Source organism: Lepus europaeus, chromosome 4 (genome assembly GCF_033115175.1).
Source record: "Lepus europaeus isolate LE1 chromosome 4, mLepTim1.pri, whole genome shotgun sequence".
Lineage (NCBI taxonomy): Eukaryota > Metazoa > Chordata > Mammalia > Lagomorpha > Leporidae > Lepus > Lepus europaeus.
The window spans coordinates 30486543-30514131 of NC_084830.1; the positions used below are offsets into that span (position 1 = coordinate 30486543).

At 34.7% G+C, this 27589-nt stretch overlaps 1 protein-coding gene across 2 annotated transcripts in view; it reads left to right on the forward strand.

The window, feature by feature from the left end:
• Window positions 1–27589, forward strand: part of CSMD3 (CUB and Sushi multiple domains 3) — a 1267615-nt gene that overhangs the window by 1049577 nt on the left and 190449 nt on the right. For both annotated transcript variants that reach the window (XM_062189471.1, XM_062189472.1), the window contains 3 exons: window positions 16190–16303; window positions 16806–16901; window positions 18403–18606. In XM_062189471.1, coding sequence (XP_062045455.1) covers window positions 16190–16303; window positions 16806–16901; window positions 18403–18606 — 414 coding nt within the window. The remainder of the gene's footprint in view (window positions 1–16189; window positions 16304–16805; window positions 16902–18402; window positions 18607–27589) is intronic.

The following is a 27589-nucleotide window of genomic DNA, read 5'->3' on the forward strand; positions in this document are numbered from 1 at the left end:
AACTGAACTAAATACCTTTGTTTTTGTTATCCTTTTAAAGAATCTTGTGGCAACTCAATTTATATTTAAGGAAACTGTCAAAAGTGATTGATAATTGCTTAAATTATATTGATTGTTAAACAAAACAAAGAAAATGGAAAAGTGGAGCCATGCTGACATAATATTTTTAACACCTGGTATTTGAAGTGATTGCAATATATTGTGATTACCTGAAAAGAACGAAAACACTGTCTCAGCATTTCTGATTCTGTTGTTTGTACATCATTGAAGTTTCTCTATCCATTGACCAAACATGTAGGAGTGCCAGGAAAGTAGGTAGTGGGATATATAAATAAACAATCTCAAGTAGTGGTAGAAAAGAGATTTAAATAAAAATTTCAAAATAATAACTTGCTTCACTAAGATAAGCAGTGGATACAAAGAACATTTTAAGCAGACCTTAATCTCAAATTCTGAGATAATTATGGCGCATACTCAGTGATAGCTTCACAGAACCAAGTCTTCAAAGTTGCTAGGCAAGAAGTCACACAGAGAGCACAGCATAAACAACGTTAAAGTGAGGAAGAAAATATTTTTAGGAGATGCTAGTGGAGGTTTCAGCCTCTCAAGTCTGGAGCCCTAAGCATACAGGAAGAAGTGCCACAGGGCGGCCAGGCAATTTCAATTATGCCTTCCTTAGCAACCACTTGGAGTTTTTTATCCAATTTTTATCCAAAAGACCAAAATTCAATGAATGTCCTTTCCCATTTAAAACTTACATTCATTTATTTAAAATATTACTTCATTAGATTTTTTCTATTGTTTTGAGCCATGATATTTATTTTATTTTAAAATTTAACACCCCAAGAATCTAGTTTTATTTCTCTTCTCACTGTCAATATTTCTCTGAAGCCAGTACTATTTATTCATTTTGTGATTGTTAATGAAAATAGTTTTATCATATGGAAGAAGGAATATTAGAAAAGTATCTCTTCTGATTCTTCCAATATGTTTGCTATGCCATTATTTACTGCAGTGTTTAAAAGAGGGTGACGTTAGTACAGGAGACCCTACATGTTGGTCTCAGCTGCACAGGATGCACTTGGAGAGGTTTGGGAACCACCAGATGGGGATGGAAGATCTCTCTCTGTCTTTCGAAGAAAATTTAAATAAATAAAATTTTTAGGGGCTGGCTTTCTGATATAGCAGGTAAGGCTGCTGCCTGCAAGGCCAGTATCCCATATGGCACTTGTTTGAGTCCCGGCTGTTCCACTTCCAGTCTAGCTCCCAGCCATTTGGGGAGTGAGACAGTGGATGGAAGATATCTTTGTCTCTCTCTCTCTCTCTCTCCCTCCCTCCCTCCCTTCCTCCCTTACTCTGTATCTCTGCCTTTCAAACAGATAAATATTCTTTTTTTTTTTTTTTTGACAGGCAGAGTGGACAGTGAGAGAGAGACAGGGAGAAAGGTCTTCCTTTTGCCGTTGGTTCATCCTCCAATGGCCGGCGCACCGCGCTGGTCCGATGGCAGGAGCCAGGTGCTTCTCCTGGTCTCCCATGGGGTGCAGGGCCCAAGTACTTGGGCCATCCTCCACTGCACTCCCTGGCCACAGCAGAGAGCTGGCTTGGAAGAGGGGCAACCGGGACAGGATCGGTGCCCCGATCAGGACTAGAACCCGGTGTGCCGGTGCCGCAAGGTGGAGGATTAGCCTAGTGAGCCGCGGCGCCGGCCTCAAACAAATAAATATTAAAAAAAAACAAAAAACAAAAAATCAAAGTGTTAAAACTCATCACACTATAAATTCAGATTGCTGAAAAAAGTTTTGTTCATTAAATAAATAAAATGAACATTCCCTTTATGTTTTGAAGTGATTTGTTTTAAGTGATTTAAAACCATTTTTAAAATGTTTTTCTTAAACATTTTTTGTTAGGAGCATAAACAGAAGAGATTTCTTGTATTTCATAGATACAATTCTAAGAACATAACAATTTTATAAACCATTTGATGAGCACATAAAACATCATAAGTCATTCATGAAAAGTTTCTTTACTTTCTTTTTTTAAAAAAAATATTTATTTATTTATTTGAAAGTCAGGGTTGCAGACAGAGAGACAGAGAGATCTTCTATCTGCTGCTTCACTTCCTAGATGGCTGAACAAAGCCAGGAGCCAGGAGCTTCATCTGGGTTTCCCACGTGGGTGCCACAGCCCAAATACTTGGGTCATGCTCCGCTACTTTCCCAAGCTGTTGGCAAAGAGCTGGATCAGAACTGGAGCAGCCAGAACTCGAACTGGAGCCCATATAGGTTGCCAGCATTATAGGCAGCAGCTTTACCCACTATGCCACACTGGCCTTGAAAAGTTTATTTCTTATAAAATCTTTACTAGTGATAATGTTAACATTTAAAAATTATATTTAAATTTAATTAAAACATATTATTAATCTATATTCTTAAAGTTTATTTTCTGTTATAACTTGCAAATTAATAGATGTGAAATCACATTTTAAATTTATCTTTTCCCTGTTTTCATTGATTTGAACTTTAAACAGTTAACTCTTCTTCCCAGTACGTTTGGAGGAGTGCAGGGGATGCTATTTTTGTTAGTTTGCATTCAGATACAAAATGATTAACTTTCAACCATTTTCTCTTTTGAAGAGAATCCAATGCACATTTTTCACACAGCTTTTTAAAAAAGCTAAACACTTTATACAGTTTTTTGAATAAAATTTGCACATATAAGAAAAATTTATATATATGAAATATTTTCAATGGAATTACAGCTTATTAAATAGTAAATAATATTTAGAGTGAGTCTACACTTCACAGCTTCTCTAATATCTAGACAAACACCAGGAACTTGAATATTTTATCACACAATAGGACAGGACTTCCCCTGCCTTGACAGTGGCACCGAGGCAAAGGCTCAAATCTGATGAGAATGAGGCAGGAAAAAAAAAGTAATGAATTCTCAAAAATCAATTACTAATTAGATTAAGAATAAGAGTACAGGGGCCAGCGCTGTGGCTCAGTAAAGCTCCAGACTACAGTGCCGGCATCCCACATGAGCTCCAGTTTGAGTCTTCCGATCCAGCTTTCTGCTATGACCTGGGAAAGCAGTAGAAGATGGCCCAAGTCCTTAGGCCGCTGAATCTGTATGGGAGACCTGGAAGAAGCTCCTGGCTCCTGGCTTAGGATTGGTGCAGCTCTGGCTGTTGGGGTCATTTGGGGTTCTTCACATACGCATTCTATTTAAAAATATTACACCTCACTACAAATTCTTCACTTTTTCCTATTTCTCTACCTTCATGAATGATTTGGACATAGCTTTTAGTATAAGGATATAGATATAATAAGATTAAACAATATTTTTCATGCTGGTGACATAATTAAATTATTCATGTCTAGGGATTTTAACCTGTTTTCTCTCAGTGAAATTCCAAGTCCTTCTGGGATATGTGTTTCTTTCTATTCTAATTGGATCTCAAAATGCATTTTCCTACAAGATTGCTGTTGCAAATCATTCAAGTTTTCTGTACTTCAGTTACCTCATTTATTAAGTAATTAAATTTCATGATCATGAATTCTCTTTTACATTTAAAATATACTGTTATTTTCATTAAATATGATGATTTCAATTCAAATTGATATGTGAATTAATTTGGGCACTATTATTTCTGCATGGTTTCCATGAAAACATTCACTTTAAAATCTTTAACAACCTGATGGTAAATATCTATCTAACACCAATAGTTTATAGCTTTTGGGTAAATTCAATATGAGAGTAGAGAAAGGCTAATCTTAGCTGGTGGACATATATCAGCAATTGATCATAGTGAAAATTTTATGAGAGCCAGTTGTTTATTAGAGTCCGTCCACCTCTCAAAATTTTGATGTATTAATACAGTGAACATCTGGTCTGTGTAAACATAATACTTGTATATCTATTAATTTATTTAAATGATTTTACTCTATGCAAAAATTTTGATTCAGGAGCTAGAAACAAACGTCAATGTGCTAAATATTATAAAATACTAATACCGATCCAAATAAAAATCGAATGTGTACCACATGAAGGGAAATAAGGTCTCAAATTTCCTTTAATTGCATATGTATACTTAAATAATTTTCTAATCAAAATATCTTTATAAGAAAAACTGAAATATCACCTTGTTTATGGGTCTAAAATTTCCTTATATTTCTCAGCAATTAGTGCAGTGTTTGGTACATAGTATATAATTTAATAAAATTATTGGTATTTGGAATGGAATTATTCATGAATATCAGTTTCATTTAATAATGATGGTGATAGCAATGATGTTTCAAAGTATTAGTGATGATTGTGACAACAGTAACATTAAAGATTTTGAAACAGCCACAGTGGTAAATATGCTTTTAGGTATATTTAGAAGAGTAAACCTTTCCAGACTAGTACAAAATTTTTATATTTGTTTATGGACAAATGGCTTAAAGCAGTTTCTTCAAAAAATACTTTAACTATGATAAATAAGGCCATTTGCCTTCTAGTGCTACTCAGTGTGTTACTTTTCCAAGAAGTACATCCTCTGTAGATTTATTTCAGTAACTCATTCATGTCCCCAGCAAATGTGTGTATACTCTGGGGAAAGTTTAGGAACTAAAAGGATGTATAGCAACTGATAAATGGAATCAAATGGCTGCTAAGGTATCTTCCAATGTGTTTTCGTGGTTAAGATTTCTAAGTTCTTTCTGTTACAATTACTACTGATTTATTAATTTTTAAATATTTAAGATAAGAAATAATAAAAGTCATTAAACATATACATATGAGTGTTATGATATGTATTAAGTACCAGCTTGTTGATATACTTTTCAGATTAACCCCTACAACAATCCTGGGGAAAGGCTACTATTTTTTCAGGTTAGGGAAAAGATTCAGAAAGCATTTATAGTTTGTCCAAGGTCACAGAATCTATAAATAGTAAAGCTGGTCAAATTGAGGTTTGTACGACTACAAATCCTAGGTGGTTTATGGCAAACATTTGTTTTGTTATAATTATGAAAGGAAAAGTTAGTGGGTAGATTATGTTGCTCCTCTAAATTCTAAAATCTGCCTCTAAAAATGCATTTAATACCTTATGCAAGAATACATCTTGATATATATGATATCTATCTTTTCAATATAGCAAATTTACTCTTATTTTTAATGATGACTACATAACAATTTGGCCATTTAGGAAGTTACTTTATGAATATGATATAAAATATTTCCCCATCTTCCTCAACAAGCTAACCAAAAGTAATTATCCTTCTAGTTTTGATTCTTTATCATGGATCTTATTTATTGGGTTAATCTTAATTTACTACAGTAAGATTTTCTTGAGGACTTTCAAGACTACCTGTTTACCATTAAACTCCAGGCTGCTATTTAGGGACATGGTTAAGAGACCAAACTCAAAGTAAATTCTTTTTTTTTTTTTTTTTTTGACAGGCAGAGTGGACAGTAGAGGGAGACAGAGAGAAAGGTCTTCCTTTTTGCCATTGGTTCACCTTCCAATGGCCGCCGCGGTAGGCGCACTGCGGCCGGCGCACCGCGCTGTTCCGATGGCAGGAGCCAGGTGCTTCTCCTGGTCTCCCATGGGGTGCAGGGCCCAAGAACTTGGGCCATCCTCCACTGCACTCCCTGGCCACAGCAGAGAGCTGGCCTGGAAGAGGGGCAAGCGGGACAGGATCGGTCAAAGTAAATTCTTATTCCATGAATTCAAGTCTTATCATTCTCTATTCTTAGCTTAATAATAGTTTTTCAATAATTCTCTTAGCTTATTAACATTTTAATTTTTTATCCGTGCAGTGTAGATAATAATGCCTATCTGAAAGGCTTTTTTGAGTGTCAACCTAGCTGATATGTATTACATGTAGTAAGGGGTTAGTGAGTGGAAATTAGTATTATACCTTTAATAAAATAGTTTTTTATTTAGTAACCAAATGACTGTGTGAAACACCCCATTTTCTAGGTGTCTAACAGTGCCAAATGCTCTCACTTTAATTTGACATTTCTAATGGACTTTGAGGAAATAACTATCAGAGCATGGTAGAATTATATCTATAGTAAGAATAAGTGAGCTTGAAATCCCTTATTTTATGAAAATGTACAAGCATGACCCTGAAAATGATAAGGTTATAACCCAAATTAAAGATATGACTTGTGATGATATTTGGAAAATCTGAGACATCCTTTAAAAATGTTGCCCTCTGAAGCACCCCTCCATCTGTCGACCTAAAACAGCTTTAATTTCTGCCTACTAAAGAGCCGTTGTGGGCAGCTGTTTGGCACAGCAGTTAAGAGACCACTTCAGATGCTGCTGAATGAGTTCAAATCCTGGCTTCACTCCTAATTTTAGCTTCTTGTTAATGTGCACCCTGGTAGGCAATAGGCAATGACTCAAGGACTTGCGTCCCTGCTGCCCATGGGAGAGATCAGAATTGAGCTCTTGATTCTTGGATTCAGCCTTGTTCCAGCCCTTGCTGTTGCAGGCATTTGGGGAATCAACCAGTGGATGAGAGATCTCTGTCTCTCAGACTTTCAAATAAAGTAAATAAAATTTAAAAAAAAAAATTAGAGTCCTTAAGCAATAGAACTTTGAGAAGTAAGAGAGTCAGAATGCTGTGCTTGTAGGAAAATTGTGACATATGTGTGGGAAACAATATGCTGAGTAAATAATTCACTTTTAGCAAGAGACTGAATCTAGGCTTAATGCACAGCTGTGTGTTAAAGCCCTATGTATACAGCAGAGAGAAACAAAGCTTTTCTATACTTGATCTTAGCCAAAAGGCTGAGAAGCGATACAAAACTTTTCTGATTGAAATGAGAGTTCTGGGACCTGGAGACCTATTGACTTAGCAGTCCTCTCACCTCCAGAGTTGTCCTCTGAACAAAGTATTTGCTTATAGCAGCTTCATAAAAGTAACTCTTGGCCAACTCTGAATGACAGTTTAAAAAAAAAAAATGATCAGTTGAATCTTTTCTTTATGTCTTCCAAAGAACCATATTTTTTTCATAGTAAATGTCATTAAAATGATAGGGGTCAGAGATTTTATACATTAAAAGAGAATTTAGTAACCCATCAACCAAAGGAAATGTATGGACTTTGGATTCTGATTTGATCAAACTAATTGCAAAAAGTCTCTCCTTTTGGAAGAAAAATCAATAAAATGGTCAAAAGAAATGCATTGTTGATTCTTTAGACCTCATAGTCATGTTGTGGTTATCTTTGTAAGTTGTTTTCCGTTAGAAATTCTGAAGTGTTTATGGAAAACTCATATGATGTCAGGAATTGCTTTAAAGCATCCCCACATTGAGAACACATGGGAGATAGGAAAAGACTAATGAAACAAGACTGACAAAATGTTAGAATTCCTTAAGATGGGTTCAAGAGTTTTTATTTTATCATTCTCTCTACTTGGTATATGTTTGAAAATGGCTATAATCTAAAAAATACACACAAGTTATAATATATTTGAAAGTATTTTCCTGCCCTAAATCTGTCGGACCTAGTTGGAATTTGCCAAACATAGAGAAAAAACATCTTAGGGATTATTAAACAAAAACACTCATCCAAACTGAAAATTAGTTCAAAATAACAATGTTAATAAAATATTCTATCACCTTAAACTTGTTATTTTGTTATTTTAATTCTTTTAAACATGCAATAGAATTTTCTTATGCTTTTCTTTATTTCAGCGATTGAAAAACACCAAATTGATTCTAAACTGTTGGGAAATGTTACAAATTGTAGATAAACTGCTGGCTTACAATTACGTAGATGTTTGCTTCTGGAACAGTTAAATAAAATCAAACTGTATTTTCTATACTATGGTTCCTATAATGTCTCTATGTCTAAAATATGTCGAATAGGTAGTTTTGGAGTGTTGATACTATGGCAAATGGTCACAATATGAACAGAAAGCTAGCTTTAGAGCAATGCCTTAAATTAGACATGATGGATTTAGTGAGTAAACCTCGATAATGGATTGACAGAAGTAACACACATAAAAGTGGCTAACTGATAAGTTAGGATCTCATTTATCATTGTGAGTTTAAAGGGACTTTTGTTCCTGGGGCTACTAAGTTACTAGACAGTCAAGAACTGTAGTTAGATCCAAGAAGTTTAAAAATAATGTCCTTTATTTCTAAATTATTATAAAACTGCAACACATTTTTAGGTTTTTGGCACGTTTATTTTCAGAGCCAGAATGACTTCATTGTACTCTATTGGCTACCTACCTAGGATTTCTAGATTTTTTGCTCTATGGGAATATTAGCTCCAGCATCTAGAATGGGACCATGCTACTGCACTTGGTAGCCTGTGGGTAATTACAAGATGGTCTTCACTAAAATACTGTATTATTATGAAGTACCTCATCGTGAGTTAATAGTATATGACCATTGTACTATGGTAATAACATTGAGTATATGAATTTTAACAAATATGTGGAAAATATATAGCTTCAAAAATATAATCATTATATTAATTAATACAACATGTACCCAGATTTTTTGTTGCATGATAATATTTTAAAAATAAGTTGGACTTTAAAAAATTCTGCTTTTCCTATGCTTTGGGGAATAAATTTTGACAATAGTTAACTTTTATTTATACATTATTTCATATAATTAAAATGTTAACTAAACATCTTAGAATCACTTTTAAATGATAAAACCTTTAAAGGTGTGAGATATTCCAGTGATATAATGAACCAAAATTGCAACCTTTTTAACTATTTACATAAGAAGTACTTTTTATAGTTCAGGGCATACAGCATGCAAACAGCTCTGTATTATACGATTTAAAATGGAAGCCTTTTTGCATGCATGAGAATTCCTAAAGTAGTCTCTTGAAATATTCATACAAGATGAAATCCTGAGACAAAACTCATATAAATCTATCCAAATTTTGATAGCTTATGTTACCAATAATTTTTTTTGCTTTCACACATAATCAAGTGCTGTTCCAAGTACATCTTTGATTGGAATTTTATTCATTTCTGTTAGTGGTGTGGATGCATGTGTGTATTTTCATCTGTTTTGTGTTGATGAATAAAACACAAGCTGAGCAAAACATGGTTGGCTTCTTACAAAATTTTTAGCTGTGCCACAAACCAGCTGACTGACTAATATGTTCATTGAAATAAACCTTAGAATTCAAAAGAATGTGTTGAATTAGCAAAAGGGATAACAGACACATTGCGAATCAAGCTGAGATATAATATGAATTTATCATGTTTTCAATTATTTTTTCCTGCCCAGACTCCCATCTGTGTGGATCTATTTCTTTTGTAATGGATTTTTAATGCCTTCCAGCAGAGGAATAGAAAATGGAGGGATTAAACAAAAACAGAAGTAGAAAGCTCTCTCTCACCTTACTCCCCTTTTCTTACCACAAAAAAAAGGGGGGACTGATAATTACACTTCAGAAGGATAGAATGTGAAACCAAGTCAATAGAGACATGCGTAACCATTTTGAAGTCTAAAGATAATCTTAATTAAAATAACTGGAATACTCATCATAATCTCTGTCATTTATATTAAATATGCATGTATAAAAAGCAGAGATGGGACCAGTGTTGTGGCACACAGGTAAAGCTGTAACTTGCTAAACCAGTGTCCCAAATGGATGTCAGTTTGTGTCCTGCTGCTCCACTTCCTATCTACTCCTTCCTAACAGCCTGGAAAAAAGCAGCAGAAGATGGCCAAGTGCTTGGGCCCCTACACCCACGTGGGAGACCTGGAAGAAGCTCCTGGCTCCAGACTTCAGCCTGGCCCAGTGCTGGCCATTGTGGCCATCTGGGGTGTGAACCAGGGGATGGAAGATCTCTCACTCTCTGTAACTCTGACTTTCAAATAAATAAATCTTTAAAAAATTCTGAAAAAAAATACAAAGAATGAGAGAGAATATGTTAACATCAAATACTAACTAAAGCAGGGCAGGCATTTGACATAGCTGGTAGGTTGCTGCCCAAATCCTGTATCAGTGTGCCTGGTTCAACTCCCAGATGCACCACTTCTGATCCAATTTCTGACTGATGCATGCCCTGTGAGGCAGCAGGTGATCCCTCAAGTGCTTCAGTACCTGCCCTCCACTTGGGAGACCTTCATTGAATTTCTGGCTGCCAACTTTGGCTTGGCCTAACCCTGACTATTGTGGTCATTTGGGAAGTGGTCATTTGGGTCTTCCTTCTGCTAAAATACCTCTCTGTCTTCATTTCAAAATAAAAATGAAAATATATTTTTAATTAAAAAAAAAACCTTGGCTAACTTTTGCACATACAATTATAGCTAGTTATTAGTGATATTATAGTATATTTATATTATATAGGCTGTTAATTCTCTATGTGTTACATACATATAGCTGAGGTGTTAGTAGCTAATATTTACTACTATGTTTTGGGCACTGTTAAAAGTTTTTTAGAAGTATACATTTATATAATATTCATGATAGCCCTCAGAGTTAGATATCTTTATTAACCCTAGTTTACTGAGGCATAGAATGGTGAAGTAACTTCTCATTAGATTTGTCCTATGTACTAGGAAGTCTGATTCCAGAATAGGAATCCTTGGTTCTTGCCTATTACACCTTGCCTTACCACATATATCTATATCAAAACAAATTTTAATCAAGCATAAAATTATCACAACCTCTTAAAACTTTTAATTTTGACTACATATCACCTTCCATAGAAGTTGTTGTATCAGTTCCCTTAACCATGCAGTCTGATTCTGAGTTTATTTTTCCCGTCTCACACTGACTTGCCATTTGGATACTCAGAAGCATTCCCTCTGAGACAAAAGAACAAATACAAAATTGAAACCACTCTTTATTTGCATAAATTCAATTTTCCTTTTTAATTCAGTGACTCTAGTCTTAATCCCTGAATAACAGTAATCGTGTCCATATTTGTTTTATTATCCTCATTTAGAGTTAATTAATTGCTAAATCAGTGGGCCTCTACACAATGCACTAGCTAATTATTTCGATGGCACAAAAATTAAATGTGACTTCTGAAAGTTCCCGGTTTGCTTATACAGTGTTAAAAAACAGTTGTTCATTAAACTGTTGAAGAATAGAAGATGAGACTATACAATCAGCACAGGTATAGAAACCACTGCAATGAAATTTTAGCAGTAGGAAGAGAGAAATTGAGCTCAACTCCAAATACAACAAGGACAAGTGAAAATGTATAGCCAAATTACATGAAGGAGACCAAACAAGACAGGATATGAAATATTTTGGTGTAGAATAGGAAACAAATGCTTCCTGAAATTTTGTTAAATGAAAACTTACCCCATGCAGACCTTCACAGTATACAGAACCTTGCCTCTCTATCTTTGCTGGATATGATATTATAAAAATGAAATATATTTACAAAGAAGAGTAGATGGGCACAGTGCCTTATCTCATTTTGACTTTATTTGCTCATCAGGCAGTATATGAACTAGGACAAAATTTTCAAATTGAGTTGAATAATCTATCAATATGGTATAAACTAAAGGTCCTCTTTAAGAGCTCTATGCAGAATTTTAAAGTGCTTTTTAAAAAATTTAAGCTATAGATTTCTTAAAAAGGATGTTTGAATCCCCCCTAAGCATTATCCATTAGAGGCTGGTACAGAACTTGCTTTGAGGAACAAGTTTAAATGTTTCGCAAATAATCTACCTGGAAAGATAACCACGTTGTTGGTTTATACTTAATTTGATTAACTATTCTAACATTTTTTTTCATAGAAAGAATAAAGGTAAGCTGCCACCTCAGTAAGCATAAATATCATTAATGATATTTAAAAGCAGGTTCCCTATCTGTATTGGTCATTTTCTTAACCTTGCTATTTAACTCCTGGTACATTATAGGACAGAATCAACTAATATAGGTTGAATTAATAAGCACTATTCAAGAATAAGATATATAGAAAATGAGAGGTTCAGAAGTAGCTTCAGGCATAAAGACAGATTATTTCAATATGACTCTTTGTATAAATATTTTATTTTTACCTTACTAGGTTCCCATTTTGCTCCTTTTCCTAGCTTGCTGTAATACATATAATATTATAAAAATTATTTTTAGACAGTTAAAGACTATTTTAACACCAATTATGTTTTTAAAGAAGAAAAAACATTCCTTAAAAGACAGATTGATGCTCAGAGCCTACTTTAGCATGTAGCAGAAAAGTGCTGTTGATATCCATATGTATGCTTCCAGAGAAAGAGAAAGATGCTTGGAGATGAGATGCAGGGAATTCTGTTTCTCTGGAAACTAAGAAATTGGAGATAACTTGATAATCATGAGAAAAGCCATAATCAGTCCAGGATTTGGATGCTAATTGTGATTCTGAAAATAAAAACATGATCCAGAAATTGAATTAGTGCCTAGATTATTGTTAAAAGATGATTTTAAAAAGCATTAATTATTGATTTAATGCAAATATAATGCATACACATATCAAAAATTTATTTAGATGGGGCCCCATGTAATGGGTTAAGCCACCACCTGCAGTGTTGGTATCCCATTGTTCCTGTTCCAGCTGCTCTGCTTCTGATCCAACTCCCTGCTGGTGTGCCTAGGAGAGCAGTGGGGGATCATGCAGCTCCTTGGACCCATACAGCCATGTGAGAGACCTGGATGAGGCTCCTGATTTCTTGCTCCTGTCTCCTGGCTCCTGGCTTTGGCCTGGCTCAGCCTGGGCCATTGCAGCCTTTTTAGGAGTGGACCAAGAGCTGGAGGATCTCTCTCTCTCTTCCTCTCTCTCTCTCTGTAGCTCTGCCTTTCAAGTAGATAAAATAAATCTTTCAAAAAATTTATTTAGCTCTAAGTTAAAATTTTAGGGGATCCATTAAGATCTTACAGTACTTTATGATAGATAATTGACAGATAAATTGTGTAGACCTGTGGATAGATAGTTACATAGATTTGATAGCTATAGATAGATATGTAGAACATTAGTCAATATTGACAATGTAACAAACACCTGAGAGAAGCAAATTATAAGGGAAGTTTATTTTGGCTCATGATTTTGGTCGTTCACCTTCAAAGGCCAGGTGGCTCCAATTGTCTGGTGTCTACTGGTGATGATAATTGGATAATGGGAACAGAGGAAGGATCATATGTCCAGCCAGGAAACAGAGACAGGGAGCATACTCATCTCCATGTCCATGTGGTCTTGAGGTGACTATGATTGAATCATGAGTGCCCCACTTTGACAACCCAATCCAATCTCATCACTTCAAATGGACCTCACCTTCAAAGCACATAACTGGATTAAATATTGACCCTTACTCTACTACTATAAACACTAACCCATTAACTATTAGCAAAAGACTTTGGGGGTAAGGTACCTATTACATGGGCCTTTGGGATACACTAAATAGCCAAGATATAGCATATTCACAGTTACACAGCTTGAGATGGGGAAAGCAAAAATAGAGGGAAAGGCAGAGATGAAAGAGAGAATGATAATGGAATGTTGAAACGAATTTACAAATAGATGCGACAGATCTGTTCAATAGAAAATAATCCATTGTATTATACCACAACCTCCATAACCAAAAGTGATCCAGCTGTGTTGACAATGACTTTTTTTCAAACAACCAATAACCAGTAATCTTTTGGTTCTAAGTCTCTCACAAATTTTCTTTATGTCAGTTTAAACCAAGCAAAGGGTGTTTTTGCCCATCAGAATAGTTTAGAAGTAGAAGACCCATTGCTATCTGCACAAAAGAAAGCCAAGTACATTAAGGCATTTACAAAGTCAAAGGGGAAGCAGTTTATTTCCTGTGATTTCTGATTGAGAAGTGTGCACTTGATTTGGGTTTGTAACATATCAGTTTAATGAGACAATATTTAGTCTGATAATGAGTAGAAAATCAAATCAATTATACAAATATCCATGATTTTTCATGCTAAAAAGTAACTTAATAGATATGTATTATAAATGTTTCTTTGATAAAATCAAAACTAACTTTTTAAATAATAAAATATACATTGAATTTAAAATTTCAATTGCCCAAATTATTGTGAATTTGATTACAGTAGATGAGTGGCTTGCTCATTGTTGATTGGGTAAGATTCAACTCTCCACATCCTTACTTCAGAGTCACTATAACAAATCACCACTACAAATTACTAACAACACTGTAAAGAATATGACATATGGCTTTCTTTAGTTAACCTGGTACAAGAAAACAGGGTAATGAATGTTTCATTAATAGTTGTAGTCTGAACACCGATTTTACAGGTGATGTAAAACCCATCTTCCCTGGTAGAAAGGCAACAATTGAGGCCTAAAGACAAGAAAAAGAACTGGAACTTTTTGTTTTGCTTCATGCTCATAATCTTTCCATATTAGAAAAGAAGCCCAAAATAAATATTTGGGTTGTTTTGAGTGTTTATAAATGTAGCAGCTAGCTTGAAAATTTTGCATGACTTAATAGAGTATGTGATATATTTAACCAGAAAGAGTTGAAGGCTGTTGATCATTAGTTTTTCTCAATGACTTCCCAAAAGGACTAGAGAGAGAATTAATTTAAATGTCAAGAGGCTTGTTGTGTAGTATATCAATAAAACAAAGTTTCTGTGATTAAACTGATTTATTTGATTAATATGATTTTTACATTTGGTAAAGAAATGGCAACACCTGCATTATATTATAGACCCCTTTAAAGACACATGTAAAATCATCCAAACATCCATCAAAACAAATTCAAAAATAAAAACCTTTCTTCATTTTTTTGGAGTATTTTTGAAATAGCTTGAAATTTGTTGGACCAAATTTAGAATCTTGAAAAAGTCTCAACATTTTACATGAGTGGTAAACCAAAAGAATATTTCACTGCAAATATATGCTTTATTCAAAACATAAATTTGTTTTAATAAATTCTAGGAACTATTTTAAAGGGGAATATGTACAGATTTTTCCACATCAATATTCAGAAATCATTCAAAGCAATGATATTGCACTTGCTAGCATATTCATTTTTTACTCTACTAAGAACTGGACTGAGATCACCAGCTTATTTTTCAAACCAAAAATATAAATGTAGCTTTGTTTACAGTATTGTGTGTATATCTATGTTTGTAAACAAAAATCAACATATTTCAAGTAAATTACTATTTTCATAGGAACAACCAGCTAATATCCATAACCTTGATTTGAGGTGTAAAATACCTATCGGATCCTTAAAAATAAATATGTATACACAGAAAAATATATAATTTAACTTAATATCATCTTAAATTTGTAAAAGTGACTTTGTTTTTACAGTATTAATTCTTAAAAATATTGATGCTCTCTTTAACCCTACGATTTTTCTATTTAAATTGACATGTTTTAAAAATATTTTTAAAATCTATTTTTTTTTTTAAACAGAAAACTGATTTTCACTCTGGAATTGGTTCTTTCTTTGAAGTTTAGATAAATTCTGCATATAAATGTAGAGTATAGTGAAAGGATTAGTACAAAATGAAGTAAAAAGAAACATGTAGAGTTCCTTTAGCAAGTGCTACAAAATTGTACTTGCATGAAATTGTAATCATTTTAAAAAGATTTATAATAGCTCAATTGCCAAGGAATCATCAATAATATTTCTATATTTTGGCAGGAGATTAAAAATAAATGTTTAGGAATCATTTTTAAATTAGAACAGAATTTTAACATTATTCCTGTAATGGGTCTTGCTGATATTTTCTAGTGAAACTATTAGTCTCATAATGGAATACCATTTTAAGAACAATGTTAAACAAAATCCCCCAAATTAAGTCATTGTCTATCTCATCTAAAAGAGGAGAAGAAAAATTAGAAAAAGAGAAGAGAGTCACAAAGTGAAAAGAATAAAATTATCATTGGGAAAATCCAAAAGTAGTTACTATAAAGTATTAATCACCAACCTTATGATTTCTTATCTACATTAAATGCTATACACATTTATTTTTTCATAGTTTTATTAAAATTTTATTGCTTCTAGGTCATAGTCATTATCTTTATGACCTGAAAAACCTGTGTCAGGAATATCAAGCAATTGGCAACTATCCTTTTTTTAAAGGTAGAAAAAAAAAGGATGACTATTATATTGTAATACTTTGTTCTCTCTCTCCTCCTCTTTCTATTTTTTTGTTTTTGTTTTTGTTTTTGTTTTTATTTTTGGATGGTTGGTGATTTGTTTGCTTCTCCTGGTTCCTGTTGATCAGTGGTGTTTGGCCAGTTTGTATTTTTCCAGACATCACTCCACGATGTTGTTGAGGTGTATGATGGGCCAACTCAGCAATCTTCTCTGTTATCTTCCCTCTCAGGATCCCATTCAGGTATCCTTTAATAGAACTGCCAATGCATCAGTTATTGATTAAAGACTGACTTTGATTAGTATTGCAGTGAAAGTTGAGATTTATGTCATCCATATTAGATATAAAGTAAACTGAAAATAGAATCACTTTTTTTAAGAATAGAAACACAATGAAGAGTAACTCAAAAGCTTAATAAAAATATAGTCAACTATTTTCTGGGTTTGTAATCAAGTAAATTTAATATTTAATCACTTAGTCTGTGGTGTATAATGTAATATAAAATATTTAAGAATTCTTTGAAGAACAAGGCAATATGTATCAAAATGTAATTTAAGGCTTCTGGTAAAAAGGTTACAATTGAAGCTAAACCCAAAGAAAATATGTCGTTAGCAGTAGGATATTTTAAAGTAATTTGATAGAACATAGATTGACATTTTCAAATGACAGTGTAAAATAATATAATTTGTTAGGGTTACTGAATGAAAATTATTTATGATATCTTAGTGTTTGTTTTGTTGAGTAGGAGAATCACTTCCACTGAGTTCAGGTAATCAGATCACAATTCGATTTACATCAGTTGGACCAATAACAGCTAAGGGATTTCACTTTGTTTATCAAGGTAAGTGACCCTGTAGTCTAGAAACACACTAAGGAATGATATAAATTTCCATGTTATGTTCAGAGTTATTGCATAATGAGATCTTCATAACCATATAGGAGAGAGAAAAGGTCTCTGTTTTGTTTTTTAAGCAGTTTTACCCTTTCTCCTCCCCATCACTAGAACATCACTTTGATCAATGTCAAATAAGACTTACTGCTTCATTAATCTCAATTTAAATGTCTGGTTTCCCACTTTCCAATATTTTGATTTCAAGACATCTGTATTTTTCTGAATATTCTTTACTGTTTACATTTTCAGTTTTCCTCATAGTCTAGTACTTTAAATAAAATAAATTCTATCCGTTGTCTTGATATACTTAGACATGACAAAGGAATCATTGCTCCTTTCTGAAATTACAGTTTCTGATTCTCTCAGAAGAATAGAAACTTTCTTCACAATTATGAAAGTATTTAGTACAATAGGAAGCCCATTTATAATTAATTCTTACTTTTTGTAATCTTCCACATCATCATTAAACTAAATTAAGAGCCATCATCTGAAAGTTTTTTGAACTATTTATGATCACATGGTCAGTCCTGCCAAGCATAAACTTTATTCCAAATAAATTTATAAACATACATGATTTGATATTTTAACACCCACTTAATCCTATTTATCAGTTGGTTATACTGTAATACTTTTATTTTAATGGTATATTATCCTTAACCAATTTGTGGTTTTATAAATTTAAAAAGGCACTGTAACAAATGAAGTTATACTTACTGATGTCACATAAGAAGAATTAACCTATTAGGAATTCATCTTATCATTTTTTGGCTACTGTCAACTCTTTATTCATATTTGTATGTGATTTAAAAAGAAAAAACATCCTGTTATCATTCTTTCTTACTGAACCAAAAAATAAATAAATAAAAAGGCACAATTCAAGGACATATATGTACAAAGCCTAAAGCAATTCAAATTTGATATTGCATGATTATTAAAGTATATGCTTTTATTGTTGTTAATCTGTCTGACTTACATTCTGATTAGTTTTAATGTAGTGATTGTGTTAATAACGAACATGTTTTGCAAACTAAATTTATGTACATGATGTAAAATTAATAATTGATTGCTTTTTTAAAGTTTACATTCAGAACAAAATACTGAATAAATGTGCAAAATTATTTCATGTAATGTGACATATTTTCTCAACTTGATATTCAAAGTTTAAAAAATTTAAAAATTATTTTGTAATAAACTGAAACTACTTTCTTATATTAAAATCATAAAATAAAAGGAAAAAGTCATAGTGATGTTTAATAAAACAAAGAAAGCTATTAAAATTCATTTTAAATTGTAACTTTATTTAGTATGAGATTTAATTAGAAATGTATACAATTTTTAAATTAAAGTTCTGACACAAAGTAAAGATTTCTTTGAACTCTGTAAAGTTACTTTTAAAATCTGTATTCGTCTAACAAATATGAAACTAAAATCAACAATTATTTGTATACAGCTGTTCCTAGGACAAGTTCCACACAGTGCAGTTCTGTACCTGAACCAAGATTTGGAAGAAGAATTGGCAATGAATTTGCAGTTGGTTCATTAGTTCTTTTTGAATGTAATCCAGGATATATTCTCCATGGATCCACAGCAATTAGGTGTGATACAGTGCCCAATTCTTTGGCCCAGTGGAATGATTCCTTACCTACCTGTATTGGTGAGTATATAAATGTGTTTTCTCTGGTTCACACATTTTATACCAAAATTAGTTATCTTACATTTTTCATTTAAAAATTTCAGATCTAATAATTCTACATTAATTTTAAATAATTTATGAGCTATTCTGTATCTAAATATGAAATTAAATTGGCATTTGCTGCAATTGCCTTGGTGATGCAATCAATGAAAAAAATGTGAAGGATTAATTGGATAGTCCTTTATGCCTTTATATGGATGAAAGTACATATATTATTTTCACTAACACAAACTTTGATACTGCTAATATGGGATTACTAGGTATTATAATCTTTCTAAACAAATATAATTTTTCAACTTTAAATCTTATACAAAGATTTCTATGCCAATATGTAAAAAATTCTGTTTTTTTTTTTTTTTTTAAGAATCACTAGACATTGATTTTTCTGGATACATTTTACTTTGTCATCAAGAAAATTAAAAAATAAATCTGTTTCTTTATTAGTTTTGTATAGAAATGCAATATAAGGGTTTTTTTTTTTAAAGATTAATTTTATTTTTTTGAAAGAGTTACAGAGAGAGGTATAGACAGAGAGAGGTCTTCCGTCTGATGGTTCACTCCACTGGTTCAGCTCTGGCCCTGGCCTGAAGTGCAGGCATCCCATATGGGCACCGGTTCTAGTCACAACTGCTTCTTTTCCGATCCAGCTCTCTGCTATGGCCTAGAATAGCAGAAGATGGCCCAAGTCCTTGGGCCCCTGCACCTGTGTGGGAGACCTGGAAGAAGCTCTTGGCTCCTGGCTTTGAATCGGTACAGCTCTGGCCATTGCGGCCATCTGGGGAGTGAACCAGTTGATGGAAGACCTATCTCTCTGTCTCTACCTCTCTCTGTAACTCTTTCAAAAAATAAAATAAATATTTAAAAAAATAAAATTATAGGCCTAATATTATTATTTTTAGATGGTCACATTTTTATTATTGTCTTGTTTCACTGCCTTTGTCACTTAAGATCAAAGGATCACTTTATATCAGGTTCCAAATTCAGGAACATTTGGCTATAGTTCGCTCTTCCTTTTTTAAAAAATTTTATTTAAAAAATATAAATTTCCAAAGTACAACTTTTGGATTATAGCAGCTTTTCCCCCCATAACCTCCCTCCCACCCACAACCATCCCATCTCCCACTCCTCCCATCCCATTCTTCATCAAGATTCATTTTCAATTATCTTTATATACAGAAGATCTACTTAGTATTTACTAAGTAAAGATTTCAACAGTTTTCACCTACACAGACAAAGTATAGAGTAGTGTTTTAGTAGTAGATTTACCATTAATTCACATAGAACAACACGTTAAGGACAGAGATCCTACATGGGGAGTAAGTGCACAGTGACTCCTGTTGTTGATTTAACAATTGACACTCTTATTTATGATGTCAGTAATCACGCGAGGCTCTTGTCATGAGCTGCCAAGGCTATGGAAGCCTCTTGAGTTCACCAACTCTGATCTTATTTAGACAAGGCCATATTCAAAGTGGAAGTTCTCTCCTCCCTTCAGAGAAAGTTACCTCCTTCTTTGATGGCTCCATTTTTTCTACTGGGATCTCACTCACAGAGATCTTTCATTTAGGTCATTTTTTTTCTTTTTTTCTGCCACAGTATCTTGGCTTCCCATGCCTGAAATACTCTCATGGGCTTTTGAGCCGGATCCGAATGCTGTAAGGGCTGTTTCTGAGGCCAGAGTGCGGTTTAGGACATCTGCCATTCTATGAGTCTGTTGTGTATCCAGCTTCCCATGTTGGATCATTCTCTCCTTTTTAATTCTATCAGTTAGTATTAGCAGACACTAATCTTGTTTATGTGATCCTTTTGACACTTAATCCTATCATTACGATCAATTGTGAACTGAAACTGATCACTTTGACTAGTGAGATGGCATTGTTACATACCACCTTGATGAGATTGAATTGGAATCTCCTGGCACATTTCTAACTCTGCCATTAAGGGTAAGTCCGATTGAGTATGTACGGAACTGTATATCTCCTCCCTCTCCTATTCCTACTCTTATATTTAACAGGGATCACTTTTCAGTTAAATTTAAATGCCTAAGAATAATTGTGTGTTAATTAAAGAGGAGTTCAACCAATGGTATTAAGTAGAACAAAAAAACACTAAAAGGAATAAAATAATGAATTGTTCTATTATTATTATTTACAATCTCACAATATTTAAGGATTATTATAATGACTTTTGGTTCTTTATGGTTCAGTAGGCACAGAAAATGCAGAAAATCTGGAAGTTCCTTTCTTCTCTCTCTCATTAATGTCTCTACAACTTATTACTTTTTAAATTACAGAGTTTATTTTCATAGAAAATGGTAAAATTTAATCTGAGGTTAAGAAACAGTTCAGGGGCTGGCACTGTGGCTCAGTAGGTTAATCCTCCGCCTGGAGTGCCATTATTCCACATGGGCACCAGTTCCAGTCTGGCTGCTCTTTTCCCATCCAGCTCTCTGCTATAGGCTTGGGAAAGCAGTAGAAGATGGCCCAAGTCCTTGGGCCCCTGCACCTGTGTGGGAGACCTGGAAGAAGCTCCTGGCTTCTGTCTTCAGATCGGTGCAGCTCTGGCTGTTGTGGATATTTGGGGAGTGAACCAGTGAACGAAAGACCTTTCTCTCTTTCTCTCTCTCCCACTGTCTGTAATTCTGCCTCTCATATAAATAAATAAAATATTTTTTTTAAAAAAAAGAAAGAAACAGTTCAAATGGCTTGGATTCTATCTTGCTGAAGTTTTTTTTGGTATTTTATTTGGAAACTAGATTTTTTAAAGATAAGCAAAATTTTGTTTGCATTTTATAAATCTCTATATTCCACTCTCCATTGAGAAGACATGAGTAATTATAAAGAGGCTTCAAAAAGTTTGTGGGAAATTAGAATTATTTTTTAATTCCATTTCCCATGAACTTTTGAAGCCCCATTTTATGCAGGCATATCACATACATGTTTATAAATATATAAAATTATATTTGATAATACAATCTGCCATAGGTCACAACAAATTAACAATGATTTTTGATTCTTTTAAACTTTCTGTTTTTTAAGATTTATTTTATTTTTATTTTAAAGGCAGAGTGACAGAGAAAGAAGGAGTGGCAGAGAGAGAAAAATCTTCTATCCACTGGTTTACTCTCCAGATGGTTACAATTATGAGGCTTACCCAGGCTGAAGTTAAGAGCCAGGAACTCCATCCTGGTCTCATGAGGATAGCAGGGCTCTAAGCACTTGGACCATCATCTGCTGCTTTCCCTGATGTCTTAGCAGGAAGCTGGATCAAAAGTGAAGCATCCAGGATTCAAACTGTTACTCAGATATGGGATGCAGGCATTACAGATGAATGCTTAACTCACTGTGCCGTGATGCCAGCTACATTTTTTAACTTTTGATAAGTTATTTGTTTATGTAATATAAATAATTAGAATAAAATATATTTAACACTGTGAATAATATAAGGACAGGGATTTGGCCTAGCAATTAAAATGCTGAATCCTACATTGGAGTACCTAGGTTGAATACCTGGCTCCAGCTCTGACTGCAGCTTCCTGTTGGTGCAGATCCTGGGTGGCAGTGATGGCTCAAATAATGGGTTCTTGTCATGTACGTGGTAGACTTGGATTGTGTTTAAATAAAAAATAAAAGAAAAAAATGACATAGAATGTATACTAATTTCTACCTCATAAAGACTGTAAAAAACAGGATAAAAACTGTTGCTAAGAATGTATAGTACATGTAATTTGTGTAGTGCATTTCTGCTTTAACTATATAGAATATGTTTTTTACCCTTCAAATCAAGACATTATTATTTTTTTCTAAAAAAAAAAAGTATGCATCTTTTTTCTATTAAAGTAACTGCAATTAGGAAACCAAAGTGGGAGCCCCAGGCTAGGACATTGATGGCTTCCCTCTCCCCAGCAGAAGTGGGGAAGAAGGTGTCCCCTACATCATTAGTGATCTCCACCCCCCTCCTCACTCTGCTGAGCATCCTAGGGAAAGGCTAAACCTTCTCTGGGACTGTGAGTCAATAATCCAGCCTGCTGCATCTCACCACCCTTGTCTTGGGGGAGAGAAATGTGGGCAGAACAGAGGAAAAGAGTGAGCAGGAACATTTAATATTGATAGCATTAATGATGAATGTCTTAGAGTAAAACATTGAACAGAAGATATCACCAATGTCCAGGGATAGATGACAATAGGAAAGATGGAACAAGAACCTTAGGAATGTGGATAGGAAGCAGAAGAAGTGGGAGTGGGAAGGTCCAGCTTCTTGTTATTAGTGCCCCATGTGAGGAAAGAGAAGTAGGTCTATGGTGGAAGCAGGGAGGGTTGGGCACAGGTCCCAGCACACCTTAGATGGCTCCATAGTGAGCCTGGGTCTCAGCTAGACAACAGGTGACTTTGTATGTCTGTCACTGCAATAGATACTCAGATCCTAGAGGACCAGCTATCTATATTTCCCTATGCTGTTTGTTACTATATCCATGGAGAGTCTTTAAGTAGAAAAGACTGCCTTTGATTTTGCATTGGTTTGCACTGTGGCCTGAATGTTCTTTTCCCTTCAAACTCCTGTGTTGGTATTAGGAGTCAAGGCAACTGGGAGATGATGGGGACATGAGGGCAAAACCCTCATGAATGGAAATAGTGTCCTTATAAAAGAAACCCTAGGTAGATAGTGCATTCCATCTGACATCTGAGGACACAGAAAATACTATGAACCAGGAAGAGCTAGGAAGGCACTAAAGAGGTAATTGTGATGAAATCTCAGAACAAAGAGAAGCATGCTACAGGGAAAGCCTCTACCTTCTTGGAGTGATGAACAGAAAATTGGTTTGATGTTTATGACAGAAATCAGGAAAATGTTATTTGACAATGGAGAAGATTGTCCTTGTTATGAAATGTAAAAAACTTGGCAGAATCGTGTTCATATTTGAGTGTTTTGTGGAAGATAGAATTATTAATAATGAAATGAGATATTTGACGAAGGCAATACCTAAACAAAGTATTGGAAGTGTGGCTGGGCCTTCCTCATTGCCTATAGTAAAATGTAAAAAGAGAGAAGGATTTAAAGATGGGGTTTTTAGTCAAAAGGGAAACAGAATTTAAAAAGTTATAAAATTATCAGCCTATCAGTACATGACAAAATGAGAAGGGCTGTCGTAAGAGTGTGCCTAAGGGTTTTTTTGTTGTGGTGCCACAGCCTGGGATACCAGCATCCCTTACAAGCACCAATTCAAGTCCTGGCTATTCCACCTCCAATCCAGCACTCTGCTAATGTGCCTGGGAAAACAGCAGAAGAAGGCCCAAGTACTTGGGCCCCTGCCACCCACCTGGGAGTCCCGGATGGAGTTCTTGGCTCCTGGCTTTCGAGTGGTCCAGCCCTGGCTGTTGCAGCCATTTTTGGGAGCGAACCAGCCAATGGAAAATCAGTCTGTTTCTATTTCTTCTTCTCTCTGTAACTATGCCTTTCAAAATTACAATTTTTTTAAAAAAGATTGTAGCCAACCAATATTTGGTAAGGAGATTAATAGGATCAACTGTCTCAGCAGAATGTAGAAGCTATTCATCAAAATCATGAGATATTACTCAGCCATCCTAAGAAGACAATGGAAGAATGACTCTGAATACATTTCAGAGATCTTTGGGACTTCTGTTCATGTCACAAACCCAGGGTACGAAGTCTTGGCATTACAGGCATATCTCCTTTCCTTTGGCTCTTGTCTCATTCCAAAGAATAAGTCAAACAGATAATGGAAAGTGAGCAATTGAAGAAAATTTATTGAGTGAAAAAAAAAGCTCTGGATAACCAGGAGGGTTGCCATTGAAGAGGTATTGTCCAGGGGTTTTTATGTGTTTCAAATGAGCAATTTTATCCATTTGTATGCTAATAAATGAAAACTTGAATGTTCCTTGTGAGCCAATCAGGGATCTATGCAGTCTAATTTACATACAAGAAGTTCCCAGAGTGTTTAATCAGGTCTCTGATGGGATGGGCAGAACATTTTGGCTGATGAAAATCAGGAAACAATTAGCAATGACTAGGTAAGGTACTTGCAGCTGCAAGTTGCCCAGACAGCTTCCAAACCACAAAATGTTCCAGGTTGCCCCATGGAAGATCCCTCGCTCAGCACCTGAGCCACTCTAGAAATCCCAACAAAGGACCCCGTCCTTGGGGTGCAGATTTCAAAAGAGGAGTCTTTGTTGCCCAGATCTACCTCACATCCCAAGGCTGCCCAGAGCTTTGGAGTCCAAACTGTGGCCCAGGATCTGGAATGTGGGACCAGTATATCTTTGAATCTCACGCTCATTTCAGGTTTTATATTTAGCTGAAATGTTGAACTTTAGAATTTTGAGTTGATGCTGAAATAAATGAAGAATTTAGTGTTATAGAGGACAGAATTAATGCTTTGTTGTTGATGTCTTTTTTTTTTTTTTTTTTTTTTTTTTTTTTTTTTGCTTGTGAGATAGGAATTTGCGAAGTCAGGAGTAAAATGCTATAGTATTTTTTTTTTTAAGATTTCATTTATTTATTTGAGAGTTAGAGTTACAGTGAGAGAGAGAGAGAGGGACGGAGAGATAGAGAGATCTTCCATCTGTTAATTCACTCTCCATATGGCCACAAAGGCTGGAGCTGAGCCAATCTGAAACCAGGAGCCAGGAGCTTCTTCCAGCTCTCCCATGTGGGTGCAGGGGCCCAAGAACTTTCTGCTGCTATCCCAGGCCATAGCAAGAGAGCTATGCCCAGACTTGAACCTGTGCCTATATGGGATGCAAGCACTGCAGGTGAAGGCTTAGCCTACTGCACCACAGCACAGCCCAAGTGCTAGAGCTTTAATATTTGTTTCCTCCTAGATTCATATATTGAAATTCTTACCACCAAGGTGATGGTATTAGGAGAAAGAGGCTTTCAAAGATGAAAAAATTACATGATCAGGTGCCCCTCATCAAATGGCATAGCAAATTTCTAAGAGAGGTAACTTACCTCTTTTGCATGAGGACACAGTGGATCTGTGAATCAAAAATGGCATTTCAGTAGACATAGAATCTGCCAGTACTCATGGGGATCTTCAATGTCCCAGCCTTCCAAACAATGAGAAAGAAATTTCTCTCTCTCTCTCTTTAATATTTTTAAATGTATTTGAATGGCAGAGTGACAGAAAAAGGGAGAGACAGAGCAAGTGAGCAAATGAGAGAGAGAGATAATATGAATCTCTTCCATCTGCTGATTCATTCCCCAAAGGACAGCAATAGCCCAGACCCCAAGAGCTTCATTCTGGTATCCCACATGGGTTACAGAGGCCCAACCAATTGCACCTTCTTCCACTGCTTTTCCAGAGGGAGCAGCAGGAAGTGGGATAAGAAGCAGAACAGCTGAGACTTGAAGCAGCACTCCAAAATAGGATGCCGGGATTTCAATTGGTGTCTTAACACAATACACCATAATGCTAGCAACAAATTTCTGAGATTCTTTTTAGTTACACAATCTATGATATTTTGTTCTAGTAGCCCAAATGAACAGAGATGGTTTGAAAGTACACATTTAGAGATAGGAAATTTAGAGATAGGAAATATCAGATGACTTGTGTTTCCTTCAAGATCACATGAAAAGAACATGTTACCTTTTAAATATATATATATATATATATATATAGACAGGCAGAGTTAGACAGTGAGAGAGAGCGAGAGAGAGAAAGAAAGAGAGAGAGAGAGAGAGAGAGAAAGAGAGAAAGGTCTTCCTTTTTCCATTGGTTCACCCCCTAAGTGGCCGCTATGGCTGGTGCATTGTGGCCAGCGTGCTATGCTGATCTGAGGCCAGGAGCCAGGTGCTTCCTCCTGGTCTCCCATGTGGGTGACCCAAGCACTTGGGCCATCCTCCACTGCCTTCCGGGGCCACAGCAGAGAGCTGGACTGGAAGAGGAGCAACTGGGACAGAATCTGGTGCCCCAACTGGGACTAGAACCCGGGGTGCTGGTGCCACAGATGGAGGATTAGCCTAGTGAGCTGTGGTGCCGGCCTAAAAATATTTTTAAAGTAATTAAGTCATTTAAAAATATTCTTTCATGTAAAATGTGTAAATCCAGAATGCTGACTATAGCAGAAGGATATATGGGAAGTGTGTGAGACAAGAAATGAAAAGATGATGAATCTAAATGAGAAGATAGCTCAGTTTGTGTTTTACTGTTTGTTTCAAGTACTAATTTATACATAAATGAAAAAAAGAATGTAAATGTATATTTTAACTATTAAGATTTTAATATATTACTTTTCAAATATCTTTTTCAAATATCCTGAAAAAATAATTGTATCTTAAAATACTAAAAAAGAAAGGCCTATTGTCTTACATATTCAAATCTGAGCATCAAGGACAGAGATCTTTTAGGTTGATATCAAAGCATTCTTTAATTTATGTTCAACTTCAATACCTATTGTATAAAATACAATTGAATGGAGCATACATTCCTTAGATATCTTTTGTTTAGTGACATCATTCAAGTAGCTACCTGGTTTTCAAACTTGATTATCCTATCTAAAACAATTTACTGCCACTCTTTTCCCATGCACTCTCTATACATTTACTCTGCTCTTCTTTTAAAGGAAAAATTTACCATAATATATATAGTTAATTGTTTTTTAATTGGCAGTCATTTGCCTGTCAATGTATTATTTTATGCACATCTGAAAGAGGACCTGGCATATAAAAAGTGTTTAATTATCTTTCATTCAATGAATGGAATGTTAGCAAGTAAGTGTTGAAACTTTCTGAATGTTTATTGAAGTCTAACAACTCTATCCTGTCTCCCAAACCTATGATGGATCCATGTGTTTCAACTTCAGTATCCTACCAAGTAGTCATGCTTTTCTTATTTTGATTGCTTAGACTTAACAAATCTGAAGTTTCAAACTCTTCTGAAATGTAGGGAATACATTTAGGTAAAATGGAAGCAATATATATTTAT